The sequence below is a fragment of the Microplitis demolitor genome, chromosome 9, assembly GCF_026212275.2.
Source record: "Microplitis demolitor isolate Queensland-Clemson2020A chromosome 9, iyMicDemo2.1a, whole genome shotgun sequence".
Classification (NCBI taxonomy): Eukaryota; Metazoa; Arthropoda; class Insecta; order Hymenoptera; family Braconidae; genus Microplitis; species Microplitis demolitor.
This window is the reverse complement of record NC_068553.1, coordinates 7,876,955-7,896,404: the sequence shown is the minus strand read 5'-3', so window position 1 is coordinate 7,896,404 and position 19,450 is coordinate 7,876,955. Positions and strand designations below refer to the sequence as shown.

The 19,450-nt window shown below is 30.1% G+C and overlaps 3 protein-coding genes across 5 annotated transcripts; 2 read left to right on the top strand and 1 right to left on the bottom strand.

Moving 5' to 3' along the window:
• The first annotated feature begins 709 nt into the window (after positions 1-709).
• On the top strand, positions 710-9,691 carry LOC103575404 (uncharacterized). Of its 3 annotated transcripts, XM_053742071.1 has the most exons (4): positions 710-1,176; positions 1,836-2,015; positions 2,083-8,386; positions 8,516-9,690. In XM_053742071.1, the coding sequence occupies exons 1-4, from the start codon at positions 1,123-1,125 to the stop codon at positions 8,797-8,799; spliced, it is 6,822 nt and encodes a 2,273-aa protein (XP_053598046.1). In that variant the 5' UTR covers positions 710-1,122; the 3' UTR covers positions 8,800-9,690. The 3 variants fall into 3 exon arrangements, with proteins under 3 accessions (XP_053598046.1, XP_008553395.1, XP_008553396.1); XM_008555173.3 differs by having other exon boundaries at positions 711-1,176; positions 2,083-9,690; XM_008555174.2 differs by lacking the exon at positions 710-1,176 and having other exon boundaries at positions 1,953-2,023; positions 2,083-9,691.
• A 348-nt stretch (positions 9,692-10,039) lies between these two features.
• LOC103575403 (SKI8 subunit of superkiller complex protein) lies at positions 10,040-13,435 on the bottom strand. Its single transcript, XM_008555172.3, has 8 exons — positions 13,260-13,435; positions 13,029-13,135; positions 11,368-11,537; positions 11,054-11,292; positions 10,679-10,772; positions 10,504-10,597; positions 10,262-10,433; positions 10,040-10,198 (listed from the first exon to the last, which is right to left on the bottom strand). Exons 1-8 carry the CDS (start codon positions 13,260-13,262, stop codon positions 10,106-10,108), a joined length of 972 nt encoding a protein of 323 aa, XP_008553394.1. The 5' UTR covers positions 13,263-13,435; the 3' UTR covers positions 10,040-10,105.
• Positions 13,436-14,112: 677 nt separating this feature from the next.
• On the top strand, positions 14,113-17,840 carry LOC103575402 (transmembrane emp24 domain-containing protein 7). Its single transcript, XM_053742073.1, has 3 exons — positions 14,113-14,469; positions 15,932-16,173; positions 17,445-17,840. Exons 1-3 carry the CDS (start codon positions 14,310-14,312, stop codon positions 17,670-17,672), a joined length of 630 nt encoding a protein of 209 aa, XP_053598048.1. The 5' UTR covers positions 14,113-14,309; the 3' UTR covers positions 17,673-17,840.
• Positions 17,841-19,450: the final 1,610 nt, after the last annotated feature.

Below are 19,450 nucleotides of genomic sequence, written 5' to 3'. Positions count from 1 at the left end.
CTCCAATCTCGGTCTTTCCGTGAAATTTTTTGTAGATTCAAAAGTATTTGGAAATATTTTAAAAATTAAATCGTTTTAAATCTTTTTGTATACGTCGAATCAAAATGATTCATTTTCATTCGCTCTTAAAAAACGATGTCGATTAAGTCGATTCAAAAGTATTTAAAACGAATAAAAAATTTTTTTTTTGAATTTTGTTTTGAATCGATTCGAATTGTTTCTTTCAATCAGGGTTATCTAACTGCCATGACGGTATTGAAATATTATTAATTATGAAAAAAAAAGTTAGAGCAAGTTAGCAAAAAAGACAATTGTCCTTTTTCTAACTATTGCTTGAATTTTTTAAAATTAATGATACTTTAATACGGTTATGACAGTTCAAGAGCATTGAATGAACAAAATGAGAGGCACCATCTAAGAACAGCCTTAATTATCATGATACTGAAATCAGCCGACGTCTTATAATTTTTGGATTTTTTTAAAAACGATAAATTTGAAATAAAAAAAATATCAAAAAATTGCTGCTACATTTTTTAAAATTTCTTACATGTTTTTTTTTTTTTTAAATTGTTGGAAAAAAAAATCGAAAATTGTTAATTGTCTGCTAACTTCAGAGTCATTAATTATCATAATTTATTTTCTTGGAAATTATAATGTTATCAATAATTAGTATCAAAATATTATTGATGTTCATTTTGTTAAGGCAATCATATGAGTGTGATTAAGTCAATATGTATTCAACGCGTCGGCGTAAAAGGTGGGTGCGGGTACAGCGCTGAGAGAAGTTGGGTAAATTCAGTCGTAAACGTCATACTAGCATTGAACCAGACAGAGTGAAGTCTTTTATCTGTCAGGACCCTAAGTATTCTTCTAAGGCACAGCAAGAGATCCGCCCCTGACCAAAGAGCTGTTCCCCTTCACAAATCTTAATTTTTATATTAACCAACAGTGCTTCACAGTGCTTCAGTTGGCTGTAGAAGTGTGTGGTCTTATTCGGTGTATGTTGTGTCTTTTATTACTTTTTATCGTAATCACCTGTCATTGATTTTATTACTAAAAAATGAGCTGTACTATTTAGTGAGAAAATTATCAAGTTTGTGTAAAGAAATTACTTAGAATGTCATGGAGTCAGTAAAAAAAGCGAATCAACTAAAATGCAGGGTACAGAATTCTGAGGTAAGTTGTACTGATTTAGAAAAAAAAATTAATTAGATAAATACTATTGTTTAATAAATGGATTCATATTTCTATTTAAAGATGTTTATTATTTCATTCGTTTATTTTAAATGTATTCATTAAATTTGAATTTTAGTACATGGTATGAATATATAAAAAACGTTAAAAAATTAATTCTGCGTTTTTGCGCACAACACTCTGTAAGTAGTTGTAGTACTGCCACACCAATCTCGTATAAATATTGATTTTCTTGTCTAACGACACTTTCTTTGCGCTATGGTATATATATATATATATATATATATATATATATATATATATATATATATATATATATATATATATATATATATATATATATATATATATATATATATATATATATATATAAACATAATAATTTTTAAATATTTATTGTAATAACTTGCTCGCATTCAATTAATGATTTAATCCCCTGATTGAAAAAAAACGATTCAAAATGATTCCAAACGATTTACTTTTAATACTATATAGATATATATTCATCATTGAGTAAATCGTTTTGTTTAATCAGGGTCTTATTGAAATACTATCACAATCATTTACAACTAAAAATATCATACATTTAAGATAGACATAAAATAAAATTAGTCGAGAAATGACATATTATCTAATTTCAGCTTCATGCTAGAACTAGCAAGTGTTATGATGAGGAAAGAAGCATTGAAGAAGACACTAAGGCTAATGCTACTGATGCTTGCAGATTATCATCACTTTGTGAATGGTCTATCAAACACAATACATGGATGAATCAGCAAATAGGTTTCTCTGATCAACACAGTATATCTAGAAATCACAATGTAATCAAGTAAAAATAAACACTCATCAATTAAAAATTATCTTATTAAATAATTAAATTGTCTTTAGGAAATGGCTAGTACAGTAAATTCTTCGAGAAGCGGATGCTCGAAAGATATGCAGGGACACAATCGTCTTGGAGCCAAAGTAGATGTAGTTTATAGTCTTTTAGGAATGCTTGGCAGCACTGAAGGATGTAATGATATGAGTGCTACTCTGTTAGCCATGAGCAACTCTATTGAAAGTTGTCTTGTTATGAGACAATCTGGGTGTTTACCACTTTTAATTCAACTCATTCATACACCTGGACAGAATCAGGAGATCCGTGAACGAGCTTCTCGAGCATTGCATAATGTAATACTCGCACGAAGTGATGAAAAGATTGGAAGACGTGAAGTGCGAGTGTTAAGGCTTCTTGAACAAATTAGAGATTACTGTCAAATGTTAAGATCTTGTTTAGAAACAGAGAGACCTCCAGATGACCTTGAAAGACATCCAGGCCCGACAATAGCAGCGTTAATGAAACTTTCTTTTGATGAAGCTCACCGACATGCTATGTGTCAACTTGGTGGATTACACGCAGTTGCAGAACTCATTGAAATGGATCATGCTGCACACGGAAGTGATTCGGATGATCAAAGTTGTATTACTCTTCGTAGATATGCAGGAATGGCTCTGACAAATTTGACATTCGGCGATGGCAACAACAAAGCACTTTTATGTTCTTTCAGAGAATTTATGAAAGCATTGGTATCTCAACTTCGTAGTTTAAGTGATGATTTACGCCAAGTAACTGCTAGCGTTCTACGGAATTTATCATGGCGTGCGGACAGCAGTAGTAAACAGATACTCAGAGAAGTAGGCGCAGTAACTGGACTCATGAAAGCTTCAATGGAAGGAAGAAAAGAATCAACTCTAAAATCAATTCTTTCAGCTTTATGGAATTTATCCGCTCATTGTAGCACAAATAAAGTAGATATTTGTGCTGTAGAAGGTGCTTTAGCGTTTCTAGTAGATATGCTAAGTTATAAAGCACCATCGAAGACATTATCAATTGTCGAAAATGCTGGTGGTATTTTGCGCAATGTATCGAGCCATATTGCTGTTCGAGAAGATTATCGAGCTATCATAAGAGAGCGAGGTTGTTTGCAAGTTCTTTTGCGACAATTACGATCACCTAGTTTGACGGTGGTAAGTAATGCCTGTGGAGCGCTTTGGAACCTTTCAGCAAGATGCCCATATGATCAAAGACTTTTATGGGATCTTGGAGCTGTACCAATGCTACGAAGCCTTGTTCACTCTAAGCACAAAATGATATCAATGGGTTCATCTGCTGCTCTAAAAAATCTTCTTAGTGCTAGACCATGTGGTAGTAATCTTGTACACTTTGATTCTACTGCAAGAGGTCTCGGCTTACCTTCTCTTCCTTCACTTGTTGCAAGAAGACAACGAGCATTAGAACAAGAAATTGATCAAAGCCTTTCAGAAACGTGCGATAATATTGAACCTAGTAGTTCACCTACGAATAAAGATGAAAAATTTTCTTTCAAACTTGAACCTAATTTTATTGACGTTACCTTTCTAACAAGGACTTATCACAACAATCAGCCTGAAGCTTCAAAAAATTATAACCAAGTGTCACGTAGCGAAAGTAGAGAATCTGTGCGTTCAATTACAAGTACGCACTCAGATACTGTTTTTGAAAAAGTTCACAGACATGTATCTAATGGATTCGCATTATCTGATTTACAACAGAAACATCAGTCATCATCTTTACATTCTACAATCAATTCGAACTCTCCAGATACCATCGAGCTTCATAATAAAACAACTCAATTAGAAAAAAAATATACTCTATGCTATAAAAATCCAATTACCGAAAGACTTGGAGTTTCTGAAGCTGGTATTGATCATGATAATTTAAAAACAATAACCTCCACTATATCATGGGCTACGGCAGCAAGTCATGAATCCACATTTTCTCTTTTACAATCAACAATTGAAAACAAAGTGTCACCAACTGATTCTGTAAAATCAACAACTAGTAAAACTTCTGATGATTATAATTTTCCTAAAAAGCTAGAAGCTTCGGAATCTTGTTCACAAATCAACTATAAAAATCCGACAGTGACTGCTCCAATAATTCCTGCAAATTTCAATACATCTGGAAATTGTATTAAACCATCTATCTCACCTGTGTCAAATGGAAGAGATCCTTTTGGTGATTACGCAGAAACTGATTTAGATGAACCTACAAATTATAGCTTACGATATGCTGAACGTAATTCTGATGATGAAAAATCAACCGCAGAATTTTTTACAGGAAATGAACAGGACATTGAAGACACTGTAAAAACCTACTATACCGAAGGTACCCCTCATGGAGCATCGTTGAGTTCATCTCGAACGGCATCTCAGTCGGATTTACAATATGATAGCCGAATAAAATTATTGCCGGATAAGCTTTTGTTAAGTAAAACTAAAAATGTTGATAATCAAGTTCAATACTTGTTTCAAGCGTCAGTTAACAAAGCCGAGGGCAGTAATACTCTTTTGACAGAAGGTAATATTATATCTTCCTGTGAAAGTTTTAATAAATCACATTCTGATAATGATAAAAAATCACATGAAGTTTCAAACCAAAATTATTCATATAATCATACTCAAGAAATAAGTAGAGCTGAACAATCGTCAAATATGACCAATATTGTTACACAAAATTACAATTCTAAAATTGACAATGAATCGAAAATAATCAATGATATACAGTTGAAAGAACGTGAATTAAAAGCAACAAAGAAACAAAATGTCATTACAGAATCAGAAAGCTTAACCGGCTCTATTGCAAGTGATGGGGATGATGATGACGATGATGATTTACTAGCAGCTTGTATTCATATTGGTATGCAAAATAATAGACATATACAATCAGTCCGAAGAAATAGTTTGGAGAAAACGCTACAGTGCGATAGTACTTTAATTCGTTATCAAACGACTTCTGCATTAGATCAAGTTGAAACTATTGAAGCTACTAATACTAATGAAAAGCCATTGCAATCAGATAAAACTAATTACAATAAAATCAGTTTGTCTAATACGGATGTATCTAAAGAAACATCAAATATATTTACCTCTTCAGACGAAAATAGTAGAAACATTGAACAGCATAAAACAATTTACGTTTTAGAAAAAAAATTAAATCAATCAACTCCTTTTTATAGTATGAGTTCCGATCACATGCAGTCTTGTGATTCTATTAAAAGGCCTGAGCAGAGATCAACAGAGCTATGCACTAAAATTAAAACAACAATCAATGAGCTAGTTTCATGTGATGAAACGAATTTTGCTACTAATGAATTAGCTTCTGCTCTGATCACTGTCAATACATTGGATGACAGATCATCAATTTTGCACGAAGCCAATAGTAAAGAAAATTATAAATCTAGTAAACATTCCAAAGACGAAATTAATACTGAAAACTTATTTAAACATCAGGAACAAGAAGAATATCGAAGACAACGTGATCCAGATGCAATGATTGCATCTTTGGATCGTCTGACTGCAACTCTTGTTCAACAAACAGAAGCAATGCGAGAAAAAGATTCATTCATTATGAAGCAAAGTATTCAAAGTGATCTATGGAATGAAGATTCCCCTAATGATTTATCATTTCCGTCTATAAGCATAAGTATTCCACTCGTTGCATCAAGCAATAGTGACTTTGTTCAAGAAGACTGTACTACTTTACTTCAGACATTTTCTGAAGATGCAGAAATTGAGCAATCAAGTATGACAACATCACGGATAATTGAACTGGAAGCTTTCAAGTTAGCCGAAGTAGTGAGTAACGAGTTTAATGCTAGAGGGCAAGCATCATATGGTCTTGATGATATTAAACCTCCATCTGTAATGAATAGCTTAGTTTCTTTAACTACTAGTTTTGTAGTGCCAGAAAATGTTATAAATCGTTCTAATCAAGACGAATGTAATTCAATGTCGCTTCCACTCACGTTTTTAAAGCCTCGAATATCAGATCTACAGAACAAAAAAATATCTCTTCCTGTTGGAGTAGTTGCTAAACGAGCCCTGGCTCAGGATTATAATCATTTGGGAAGTTTGGAGAGTCTCTTAAATGATAGCAATATTGTAAATGTTTCACAATTGGAAAATGTTAAACCACCTTCAATAATGGACGAGCTCTTAGATAATGGAGATATGGAGAATAGTATTATAAGTGTTGCAAGTATCATATCTGAAATAGCTGACTCAAAAGATCAAGACTCGAACAATTTGATAGTAAATAATTCAAAAATGACGACTTGTAATCAATTAATTTCAGGGACAAAGCATGCTGGAAATAATGCAAATAATAGTCTTAGTGAATTTCTCGACAATATAAATCCACCATCTCTATTGAATGAAATTAACAATATTGATGATACTACTTTGGACGCAAATACAGATACTATGTGTAGTGATACTCTCTGTATTGAATATGAATTAAATCCAAATGAATTACATTTGCTTTTAGTCAATAAATGTGAAGATATGGATGAAAATGATACTGATGAAGCTGCCACTCCAATTCCAACTGAATATAGCTGTAGCAGTACTGAGTCAACACCGAAAAGACAAGTCAAGAAAAATAACTTGACACCAAAGCAAAAAAGACAATTAGCCAAAGAAAGATATAAGACATATACAATAGCTACAGAGTTAATAAAAAAAGATTATCATAAAGAACAATCAGATTTGCATACTAGTAGTTCTGGTAGAGTTTCACAGCTGTCTAGGCTTACTCCTAAACAACGTCGACAGGAAAATCCGACAAGATTTCAAACTCAAGTTCTCGATAATCCCTTTTCATCTCCAACCTCTGCTATTCCAACGTTTCAATATGCAGATGGATCAAAAAAATTAAAAAAAAATCAATTAATTGATAAAAAATATCAAAGAAAAACATCAGATAATCATATTTCAACGAATGATACGCAAGTTATATTGGAAAAAAATGCAAACATTTTTCATTCTTTGAAAAAAATAAATAAAGTTGATCAAACTCTGCCAATTTGTGAGGCGAATTTAGCTAACACTGACTCTGAAATTGAAATAAATTTTCAAGATAATGTAACTAACGGTATGAGCAATACAAGTGTGACTAAAAAATTATTGACTAACTCACAAGAATACTATCAGAAAATTTTACCATTAAAAAAAAATGATTCTGATGTGGAAGATGATTTAAAAGAAGAACGTGACCAAAAAGTCAATAATTTAGATCTAAGTGAATCCGATAATAACGAAAATGAATTTTCACCAACAGATGAACTACCGAGAAAGCCACGTATTGTTAAACCTTCTAATAGAGATACCCGTGGGGATTTAGATACAGGAAAATCCGAACCAGTTAGTCCAAAAGGGATTAGAGGAAGAAGAAAAGCATTATATTCAAATCCAAATACTAGAAAAACTACGCCACAGTCGTCTCCGATAAAACAGATTAATATCAGTGGAATCCCCATAGGTCGTAGCAATACATCTCCGATCGTTCGAAATACTAGGGCTGCAACACTTCGACAAAATACATATAACTCAGATAGTAATGATCAATTAAAATTGGGTACTTCTCAGAAAATACCATCAACAAAAAATATTACATTGTCCAAAAGAAGTTCAATACCGCAAAGAAAACTTACTGTTATTACTTCTAAATCAATCAAGCGTCATAGTAATCCACCTGAATCTGTATTAAATGGTCGTAAAGACCAAGATGAAGTGCCAAAACCTCTTGAAAGACAGAGTACATTTACTAAAGATGAACCAGAGATAGAAAATGCGCCTACAGTAGTTATTGCATCTCCTTCTAAATCAAAAATAGCAAAACCTACTCGGCATTTAAAAATTTCTGTAAAAAATACTCAAACATGTCAACAAACTAAACAAGCTCAGTGTGTAAATGCAGAAAAAATAGTAAGTTCAAAACTTTCAACAACTGTCATAAATAAACGGTATTCAGGAATGGAACTTTGTAAAAACCCATTGGAAAATACTAATGCACATATACCAAATATTAAAAAACCAATAAACATTGAGCAACGATTGCATCATAATACAAGTATTGCCGTTCAAAACTCGGCAGAAAAGGCGGACAAAAAATTAGCTAGAGAAGCAGCAAGTAAAATTACAAGTTTATGGAAGAAAGTAGAAAAAAATAAAAATAAACAGCAGTCGCAAAAACCTGACACACGTCAGTGGATTAATGCAGCGTCAAATTCAACTGATACAGAAAAAATTATTAATCACTTATCGTCGCAACGATTATTTCGGAGCTCAACGTTTGAAGGAGTGCCAAAAGAGGCTGATATTTCCAAAGGTAAAATAAGGAAACCGTCTATACACACTAGTGGTACACCATATAAGCCAATTTATCGTAATTCTCTTGATTTAAGTAGTATAAGTGCCACGTCCGAAGTGTCTAGTAAAATACCACTCAAATTTACAGATTCAAAACCTAATGAAAAAATGATTTCAACTACTGTTCTAAGAAAACAAGAAATAAATAATTTATCAGGCAATGACCCAACAAAACGATTATCTCGACTTGGATCTTTTATAACAGTTGATTCCATAGAAAGTCAAAATACGATTTGCACTGAGCAAACAACCGCTATACCATCTTCTGCAGTCGTATTACCTCTTAACTGCACTTCAAATCAAGAAACATTGTCAAACATAACAAATGAAAATAGTGAACACATAGATTCAACTTGTGTTGTCACCACCTGAACGTGAATTACGATTGTGTAAAGTAAATCTTTAGCTTTTGAATGAAGTGAATTTTATTATTTCATTTTATATTGAACTAGTCGTAATATTTTTTTGCCTAAAATAAGTTTTTTTATAATATTTTGTTTTAAAAATTAAATTATTATTTTTATTATAAAATAATTAATTAAGTAAACCTGAACATATTTTTTTATAATTTATATATGTTTTTACAAAAGATTTAATAATTCTCCTTTGAATTGAGGATAAGATAAAATGTTGATGTTATATTTATTATTTTTCAATGTAAATAATTATCTTGGATAATGAAAATACGAAAAATCAATTTAAATCATTTTATATGTGATATGTGTCTAATATGCATACTTCTGATGCATATTAAAAACTGGTTAAATATTTAGTCTGCTCTATTTGTTATAAAAAAAAAAACTATCAGCAAATTATCATTAATTTTTATTACTTTTTTAAGACTGATGCAAGAAAAGTTATCGAAGAATAGTGTCGCCAATTAAATACAATATTATGAATACATTTATAAATATGAATTTAGCTAAATATTAGACACGTTTTCAGAACTGCTTGGTAGATAAACATAGAATAAAAAAAAAAAGTAATTCTTTATTTCTAGTCTACTATTAAATTTAATCAGAATAATCTATTTTGAGTCTATACAGATGATACAAACAAATTACCATAAAATATTGAGAAGAAAATTCTAATTTACTCTGCAGCTATCAGTTTATAATTTTTAACAATACATTTATGCTAACATTAAATTTAATATTTATGTAACTCAGGTAATCAAGAAATAATTAACCCAGTTCAATAATTTTTTAAATTTATTTTGTACCTGAATTTTTTTTAAATATTTATTTTTAGTACTATTATTTCTGTATACTGAAATGTATGCAATGTTTATACTTTATTATTCTTAACAATGATTTCGTTGGAATTTATCTTTCTTATTTATATAACAATCTTATTTTTTTGGATTTATAAGCTATTTTTATGTAAATTACCTAATAAATTTTTGAATTTTTTTTCTTAAAGATGAAATTATGATTCTGTAGTGTAAATGATTATAGCGTTTTAGTTAATTGTATGTTTGTAACTTTTAAAGAATAAATTCTCACCAACCATTTTTACAAGCAGCGTAATTAGTTGATACTAGCGATAATTTTAGATTCATAGTTAAAAAAAAAAATAAGGGATAAAAAGGTTGAAAAATTATTACATCGAGTTGAATATAAAAATTAATTTTTAATGTCATTTTTATAGTTTTAGTTATTATAATCATTATTTTTTATCACTGAGGATATTCATACAAATTAATTGATTTGTCTTCTGAGACGGAAACAACAAGGTTATTTTTTTCAGGATGATATTTTACGGCCCAAACCTGAAAAGTAATAAATGTCGAAATTAATTCATTTTTAAAATAAGCAAAAAAATTTATACTCACTTGATCACTATGTTCATTAAATGTATGTAAACATTGACGTTGCGCCAATTCCCAAATTTTAACTGTATGATCAGAACTACTTGAAGCAAATTTTTGACCATCAGAACCAAAAGCTACACCAAGAACCCAAGATGCATGTCCTGATAAGGTTCCTGCTACATTTGCATCTTTTCTGCTCAACAGACCACATGTTTCAAATATTTATTACAATAATACTTATAAATAAAAAAAATATTACTTACACATCGTAAAGTTTCATATGTCCATCATCAGATGCTGTTAAGAGTAATTGTGAATCCGGAGAAAAACAGAGCGATCGAATAGGCATTGCATGACCTAAATATTACATCAGAAAAACCAATGTAGTTTTCATAAGTGTATAAATAATGGAAAAAATTGTAGTTCTATATATTTTACCTTCTAAAGTTCTTAAAACTTTTCCATATGCAACATCAAAAATATTGATTATTCCATCAATGGCACCACTAGCGATATATTTTCCATCAGGACTCTAGAATCAAATTTCTATCTTATTAGTAATATTTCTATCTTATAGTAATAATTTTTGAGTTATATACTACACCAGATTATAACTTACAGAGATATAAGGCCAGTTATTCGATCCGAGATTTTTTGTAATCCGGGACTGAATCATTATTACTAGTATGTATATTATTAATATATAGATACACAAGTAACAATAATTTGATCCCGGATTTAAATAATCTCGGATTAAAAAACTGGCCTATAGTGTTGATAAAATATTAAGTAGATAAATGGTCATCAACTCACATAGGCTACACTTAAAGTGAATTTCCCTCCTCTTGTATCTAATGATTGTTCTTGTTTACCACTCTCTGTTCCATACATGTGAATTTTACCAGCATGACTTCCTGATACTATAAACTTATCGTCAGGTGAAAATACAACAGTCCAAATATCAACCGGGCCAACTTCAATACTAGAAATTTTATCACCTGATTCTAAATCCCACAATCTTAAACTTGAATCTAGGGAACTTGATGCACACTCTGATGATTTGATATTGTAATGTTTATTTATTGTTATCAAATTGTTTTTTAATGCAAAATTATACAAATACTAACTTGTGCCATCGGAACTTATTGCAACTGATACAACTCCAAGTGAATGGCCGGATAATTTATGTTTCAATTTCAAACTACCATCTTTTTGTTCCCAAACCTTTACTAAATCATCAACTGAACCAGTGACAACATATTCTGTTGTTTCTTCAGCAGTCGACTGAATTGAATCTCTGAAAAATTATCAATGATTATGAAATCCCTAATAGTTTTGTAATTTACGGTGAATTAAAAAATTTTTCAATGAAATACGTATCAATATACACTACTTATCGAAACGTCGTGGTAAACTTATTATTTAGTATTGTAAAACAAAAAAAAAATAAATAATAAATAAAATATCCCTGGCAGATCCAATTCAATATAATTTGTGATAGATCTACGGTAATACGGCAAGTTTAAGTTACATTAGTATATACTATAATTTAGGATGGGTTATTATAATTTTGCATACACTTCAGTAAATTGGATTCGTTAGGGTAAAGTCCTTGAGCCTATTTCGATGTACCACAAAAAGTTATGGAACGACAAAATGTGAAGCATACATTCACACACAGACACGCTCTATTATAATGCTAAAAATGATCACAATATCTTCACAGGACCTCAGTTGACTTCTGATGAAAATTAGGTTTTCGAAAATCACACTGAAAACAACGATCTCATTTTTTTTTAATTTTCAATTTTTCAGCAGAAAATTAAAAATTCGATTTGCAAATGATTATAAGCTTGTTTGAAAGTAACTCAGACTTTTCTGATAAAAGGTTTGCGCATCCTTTTTTACCAAAGTTACAAAATGCAGAAGTGACGGTATGTATTTTGTAAATTGTATATTTTGTCTCTTATGTTTTTTCTAGCTTCGGTTATTAGTACGTGAGCATTTTGTAACTTCGGTAAAAACGAATGCGCAAGTAATATTACGTACGATGGGTTTCTAGTTATTAATGTCCAAGCTTTTCTTTTCAGCAAAAATTCTAAACGCAATACAAACCTCGAGCTTCGATGCGATAAACTACAATCTAGCAATCTAACGTTTATTTTTTTTAAATTTTCTTTTGTCAAAGAAAATCTAGGCAAAGTTTTTTTATGCATAAAAATGCGTTGATTAGTTTGTGAGCTAGAAAATTCTAAAAAAAACAAATTTTTTTTCCCGTGTGATTTAAATGGAAAATGAAAAAATGGATTGAGGCAAACGTTAATATCATTATTAAGAGCTCGGATTGGTATCAAAATTTTTATTTTTAGCTATACTTTTAAATTTTCGACACCATAAAAGAAAAAAGTTTTTTTTTTTTTTTTAAACACCCTAGTATTTCCATAAAAATAACAAAAATAAAGATTGTTAGAGAAAAAAATTAGTTTATTTACTAATATATAAAATTAAAAATAAAATGATATCGCGCAATTTTAAAAGATATCATTTAGGTGTGAAAATGAGTTTAAAAATAAATGATTAAGTAATTTATAAGATACATGTGATGACTGTGACCACTTGCATGATTTGAGTACAGTTCATAGAAAGTTATTTCTGAGTGGTGAGCATGGATAATCTAAGGTGTCTATTTAGCAATAACTACATGCTGAAGTAGACAATTACATCTAAAATTTAAGCTATCTATTATCAATAATGAAATTATACTCAAGGAAAATGAATAAAATGTTACCGTGAATCTTCGTCCGTGCGGGCATCTTTTTTCTTCTTTGGTCGACCCCAAGCACAAGTCCAAATACTATCTTCATGAGCATTTTCAGTTTTATGTATTAAAGAATACTGCAATAATACAAAATACACAATCCATTAATTTACATTATTTAATCTAAAAACATTGAATGAAAAACGTTTATAACCCACATTTGATTTTAAATTTATGCATATTGAATAACACGGTACGTACCATAGTTATAATATTAATTAATGTGAATCGACTTGATGATTAAACAATATGAATCTTTTTGCACAATCATCAAAAATATTATAAATCAAATCCTCAAATGTTTATATTAAAAAGCCGGTTAAAAAATTTGTTCTCATTGAGACGGTATTCGTCATGGGCGCTGTGATCGCTGTCATTATCTTGCTTACCTAATAGCACAGTTTGCTTTAGCAAAAGTTACCTTGAATTTTTCGTCAAATGTCCGTCAACTTCGGACTTTTCCGTTTTTAACGACAATTTATGTATAACTTGCTATACAATTTGACGTAAATTTACTACCCAAATTAGAATGCACATTCACTTCAAAAGTTGACTAGAAGAAAGTTGTCTTTAATTTTCAGGCAAATTTTATGTCAATTCGTTGTTAATTTGATTTGAAAAATTGTTAAGTATTTTTTTACTGTCAAATTGTAGACAATTTTATGTATAAATTTGCTTACCTTCTGAAATGGTAAGAATGAACATTACCGACTTTTTTTTTTTCGTAAAAAGCTACCTGTTACCTCTAAATTGAAAAAAAATTAACCACAAATTTTTCTTTTTAACTTTTACTGTCAAATTGACAGCGAATTCGGGCAGAAAATTTCAGGCAATTTCAATGTCAAATTACAGTCAATTTCAAGCTAAAGTGGCTCTTAGGAGAGGCTTAGGGCAAGAGAAGCGCCACTTTTTCATATGTTGACGGTGAGCCAACCAGGCTTCCGTATTTAGGGCTGCAGTAAAACATTTTCAGCTAACTTAACGACAAGTTTCTGGCAAGCTATTGATTCCGTTGAATCATAAAATTAAAGTTAACGATTTGCAGTTTCATGTAAATCGAGTGTAAGTATTGTGACATCCGGCCACGTTGAAAACCTTGTAGCTGATAACTTAATGCAAACGTTGACACTTCAGTGACGATTTTTATAGGTGTAGTTAAATTCATTTTGTTATTGAACAAGTAGAATTTTGATAATTTATATGATTTTCAAATGTATTATCTGTAAAATATTTCCGTAACATTATACAATAATGAATTTTCTACCAAAGTTGATTTCAATAATTTTATTATTTTCGTTAGTTTTATTTGTGGGCAGTGTAGAATTAACTTTTGAATTGCCAGATAATGCCAAAGAATGTTTCTATCAAGAGATAGAAAAAAACACTTCAGCTACTCTTGAATTTCAAGTAGGTAAATTTATCTTGCCCTGATTAAGAAAAATTATTTAATCCATGCTTAGTGTATATCTATATATCAGTCGATTCAAATTGTTTTAAATCATTCCAAACTGGTTGAATTATTTCAATTATTCTTAATCAGGGTGTATTTTCAAATTTTATATTAAATGGTTAAATCAATCAATTTTGAAATTTATCGTTTAATATTGTCGATTACTTAAATAAAATCATGTAGGGTAAATGTACCAGTGGTTGACCTGTTAAGGGTTTTTAGCCTTTCAATTTATCGTATATCAATGACTATGAAGTGAGAGAGGGTAATGAAAAGTTTATACCATCTTTAAATAGTTAAGTTTTAGAAATGTGATGTTATTTATTCATATTATCGAAATAACATAAAAAATCACTTTGAAATGCAGGTGACCGGTTTGAACCAGTAATTGACCGGAATGTTCCAGTAGTTGACCGATCACAAAACATCGATTATTTTTCCAACTTAAATGAATTTTTCTTTGTGTTTAATCTATAACTTTTTTGTATTTAGTTAATCTTTTAAGTTAAATTTATATTATCAGTTAATAAAATTCGTTTAGTTTATAACAAAATCAATAATATTAAATACGTATCAGATTAGTACATTTAACTTTTTCATTAGTGACAATAGTAAAACATTTTACGAACTAGCATTTCTAATTTAAATATAAAATTGTTTATATGAATTCTTTATAGTTTGCAAAAATTGTACATCAGTTTTTGATAAGGTCTTATTGATAAGATTCAATTATTAACCAATAAAAATATTGACTTGGAATGTAGTCAGACATCTAGAAAATTTTTGGATTTTAAATAAATTAAATATTGTGATAAAAATATTTAGTATATTTGTATTTATAGTTTTTATGATTTTGTGGATGTACATGAATCCAATTTTCATTAAAAATAATAATACTTATTGTTAAAAATAAACCATTAACTATTTTATATTTGTCTGCAATTTTCAATGTCATAAAATAATACCTATTTACTCCAAATATAAACTTAACTTAGCAGTCACCTTATTTGAAACACAAATAATACAAAGTACAAATACAAATATTATTTTATTACTGTGACATTTAATAACTACATATTATTTTAAATAAAAAACATTCATGTTAAACTTTATTGATCACGTGAACACACCTAAATGATACTTTTATCTTGTATAGGTTAAAAACGTATACAATCAGGCGGTCAACTATTAGTGTTGTAAAAAATCGCAGGTTCCAATAGATGACCGAAATCATTTATTTATGGTACAATGGTGTTTTGATTGTACCAGTGTCTAACTGGTGATTGAATTGGTATTTATGTGAATATTTTTGCATTGATGACAATTTTAGGACTTTTATACAAAAGCGGTCAACTACTGGAGCATTTACCCTACCAATGTTCAGTTACCAAGTCAAATATTTATTATCTAATTTTCTAGGTAGTGACTGGTGGCCAATATGATATTGATGTTATTTTAGAAGCCCCAAATAAAGAAATCATTTATCGTCAAGTTAAAACACAGTTTGATTCTCACACATTTAATGCTCAAATGACAGGAGAATACAAAGCTTGTTTCAGTAATGAATTTTCGACATTTTCGCATAAATTAGTCTATATGGATTTTCAAGTCGGAGATGAATTTGCTGTTCCCGGGTTGGAAGAGCATGTTACAGCAATGACTCAGGTTTGTTTAAAAAACCTTATCTTATATATATTATAAAAGAGGAAGTGTTTGTGCCTATAGTACGATTTGCAGCCGAAACTAAACATCGCAAACGAATAGTGTTTGCATGTGGTAGTAATCACGAGTCTCTCATGGTGCAAGGGGGTGGTTACAAGTTGATAACTATAAGGGTGTAAAAGATATGGGGGTTGAAAGAAGGTGAACTTTGGAGATTTGTCTATGACTAGTTAAAAATGTTCTGGAAATTTCAAGAATGATGTAAACATTTCGGGAATAATCTTGAAATCTTAGTTCTAAAATAGAAATTAAATTTCTAAATTACTTAAAATTAATTCCAATTAATTTAGAACGTTCTCGATTGTTCCAAAAATTTCTAGACGCATCTGGAGTGCTCCAAAATGAACTAGGCTGATTTGAATTACTTAAAAATAATTATAATTAATCTAGAACGTTCTGTATTATTCTAAAAATTTCAAGGTACATCTGGAATGTTCAAAAGCGAACTTAGTTGAATTAAATCACTAGAAATACATTCTACTTAATCTAGAATGTTTTAGGTTCCAAAAATTTCAAGATACATCTGGAATGCTCCAAATTAAACTTAGTTGATATCAATCACTTGACATTAATTCTAATGAGTCTAGAGTGTTCTAGATTAATCCGAATGTTTGGAGAATCATTCGGAAAGCTTCAAATTATACTTGGTTGATTCAAATCTCATAAAAATGATTCTAATCAGTTTACAATGTTTTGCAATGTTCTGGAAATCAGATAATATTCTGGAAAATTCCAATTTACATGTTAATACATTAAATTACTTAAATATTATTCCATCGGTCTAGGATACTCTGGATTGTCCTAAAAATTTTGAAGATATTATAAAAACTAGAAAACATATTTTAAAGTTATAAATCACACGAAAATAATTGGATCAATCCGATCAAAAATTATTGTAGAACGATCGAAATTAATTTGAAGTGATGTTTGACATTCGGTAATTTTAGAATTTATCAGATCATTTTCGAAATTTTCAGAGCAGTCCAGAAAATGTATCACATAAATAAATACACCACCAAAAAATAACCCAGTGGAGCGGGTATTCGCAGCTAGTTTAAGAATAATTAGGATAAAACTACTAGTTTTGGACACAAATTATTTTGATAAGATGATTCATACCGTATGCAGAGACATCACAAATGGTGGACTGTTCAAAACGCGTATTTTTGCCCTACTAACATTTTTTTTTTACATTGAACTTGTTGGAATTTCAGATGGAGTCTTCGGGTCAAGAAATACATAAGAATTTAGTTCGCATTGTGGACTATCAAACTTCTCATAGATTACGAGAAGCGCAAGGACGCAAACGAGCAGAAGATTTGAATGAAAGAGTTCTTTGGTGGTCAATTATGGAAACAGGTGCGATTCTGATAACTACTGTCGGACAAGTTTTAGTGCTTAAAAACTTTTTTACCGATCGTAAACCATACCAGCGATTGTAGTAGAATCTGCCACTTTTATTTCATTACACTGTAAATTGTAAAATTGGTTCAAACAAAACATAAGTTTTAAAATTTTCATATTTTTGTTCGTAGTTGTAGCTGTGTTATTAAGTTAAATGTAATTATTGAAACATATATTTCCAATTAAATTTCTTTACAAACATTGTTTTCATCGATATTTTTCTTCAGAATTTCATAATGTAAAAAATGATGCAGAATTATACTCTTAAAATAATTGTGAAAGAAATGATTCAAATCATGAATAAATTGCATCCGGCGAATAGAAATAATTATAAGTATACTATATTCTTACTTTTCAATTTTTCATCAAGGCATTTTATCTTACCCATTATTTTCTCATATAGTATAATTAATTGATCTAAGAGGACACTATTATTGAGAGGAAATGATGACGAATGAGACCAATGTAGTTTTACATTTATTTACTTTCATATTTTAGTTAAACCTAAGTAACACATGCTTGAGCGAGATTCTGGTGCCAGTGCCTCGAGCAAAACCCCTAGTCACTAGTATCTTTTTCCACGCATGGGTCTTGCGCAAGATCATGTAGCAAGAAATCGTCATCAAGACTTGTGCATGACTTGCTCAAGGCATTGCACACAATAATATTGTAGATATCTTAGATACGATGCAGCTTAAAAGTTTCTGGCGCATTCCTTGCTCCAGTAACTTACGACAGGTACTTACGTATGGCTTGCTCAATATCTGCTCAAGGTTCAAGGTCAATTTTGACTCTTGAGCAGATCTTCAGCAATCTATACGCAACTATTTTCAACTATAGTCTTCCTCCAGAGTTGAGTTATAATCTGACACGAATTTCTTGTGTAAGGCTTGCATTAGACTTGCAATTGAAATTTAGCCAGAAGTATCTGGAGCAAGACACATAGGTAGGAAAAGCTTTGAACAAGATTTTTATTATTTATATATAATTGTTATTATTTATATATAACTGTATAGAATTAAATAATATTATGTAGAATTATGTATATTATTATAAATGAAATTAATATACAAAAAAAAAAAAACCATTAAAATAATGTTTAAAAAAAGACGCTGATAATGTTCATTATGTCAGCATTATTTTATAATGAGTGGACATTGAAAAGACCAAAAGGTCTCCACGTGCTGAGGCTCGAACCCTCGACTACTACGGTATGAAGCCTCTTCACTATCCATAAGACCAATCTATCTCGTTGATGTTCGATGAATTTATTATCCTCAAAACTTATGTATTTGTTATGTTACATAATAGTATCAATTCAACGACTCAATTAAAGTTAAGTGAATTATTTTTTTTTCACTTCCCGCTCAGAAAATTGTCAATTTTCCAAAGAAAGAAAAGTTATTGGTTTCGGTCCGATGATCAAAAAATGTGTTTTGAACAGATCTCGACATTTTACGATCCTAGGAAGCTATTATTTTCAACATGATGCCTAAATGGATATATGTTTATATGGACATGTAAATATTCTATAACTTTTGAACGATTTAGATTTTTAATGCGGCATTCGAAGTGGCTGGTCAATTCATAATAGATTCTGTGAAGAATCGAACTTCATCTGTTAAGTATGTTTTTAGTTATTCTAAAAATAAAATCTTTGAAAAAATGTTATTACGGATAACTTTTATTGTTATGGATTGAGTTTAAAATTCAATCAACTACATCAATCATAGTACAACTTGAATTACAATTCGTCAGTAATGAAGTGAAATTGCTTATTAATAAATATTATGAACGTGTATATTTAATTTTGAAG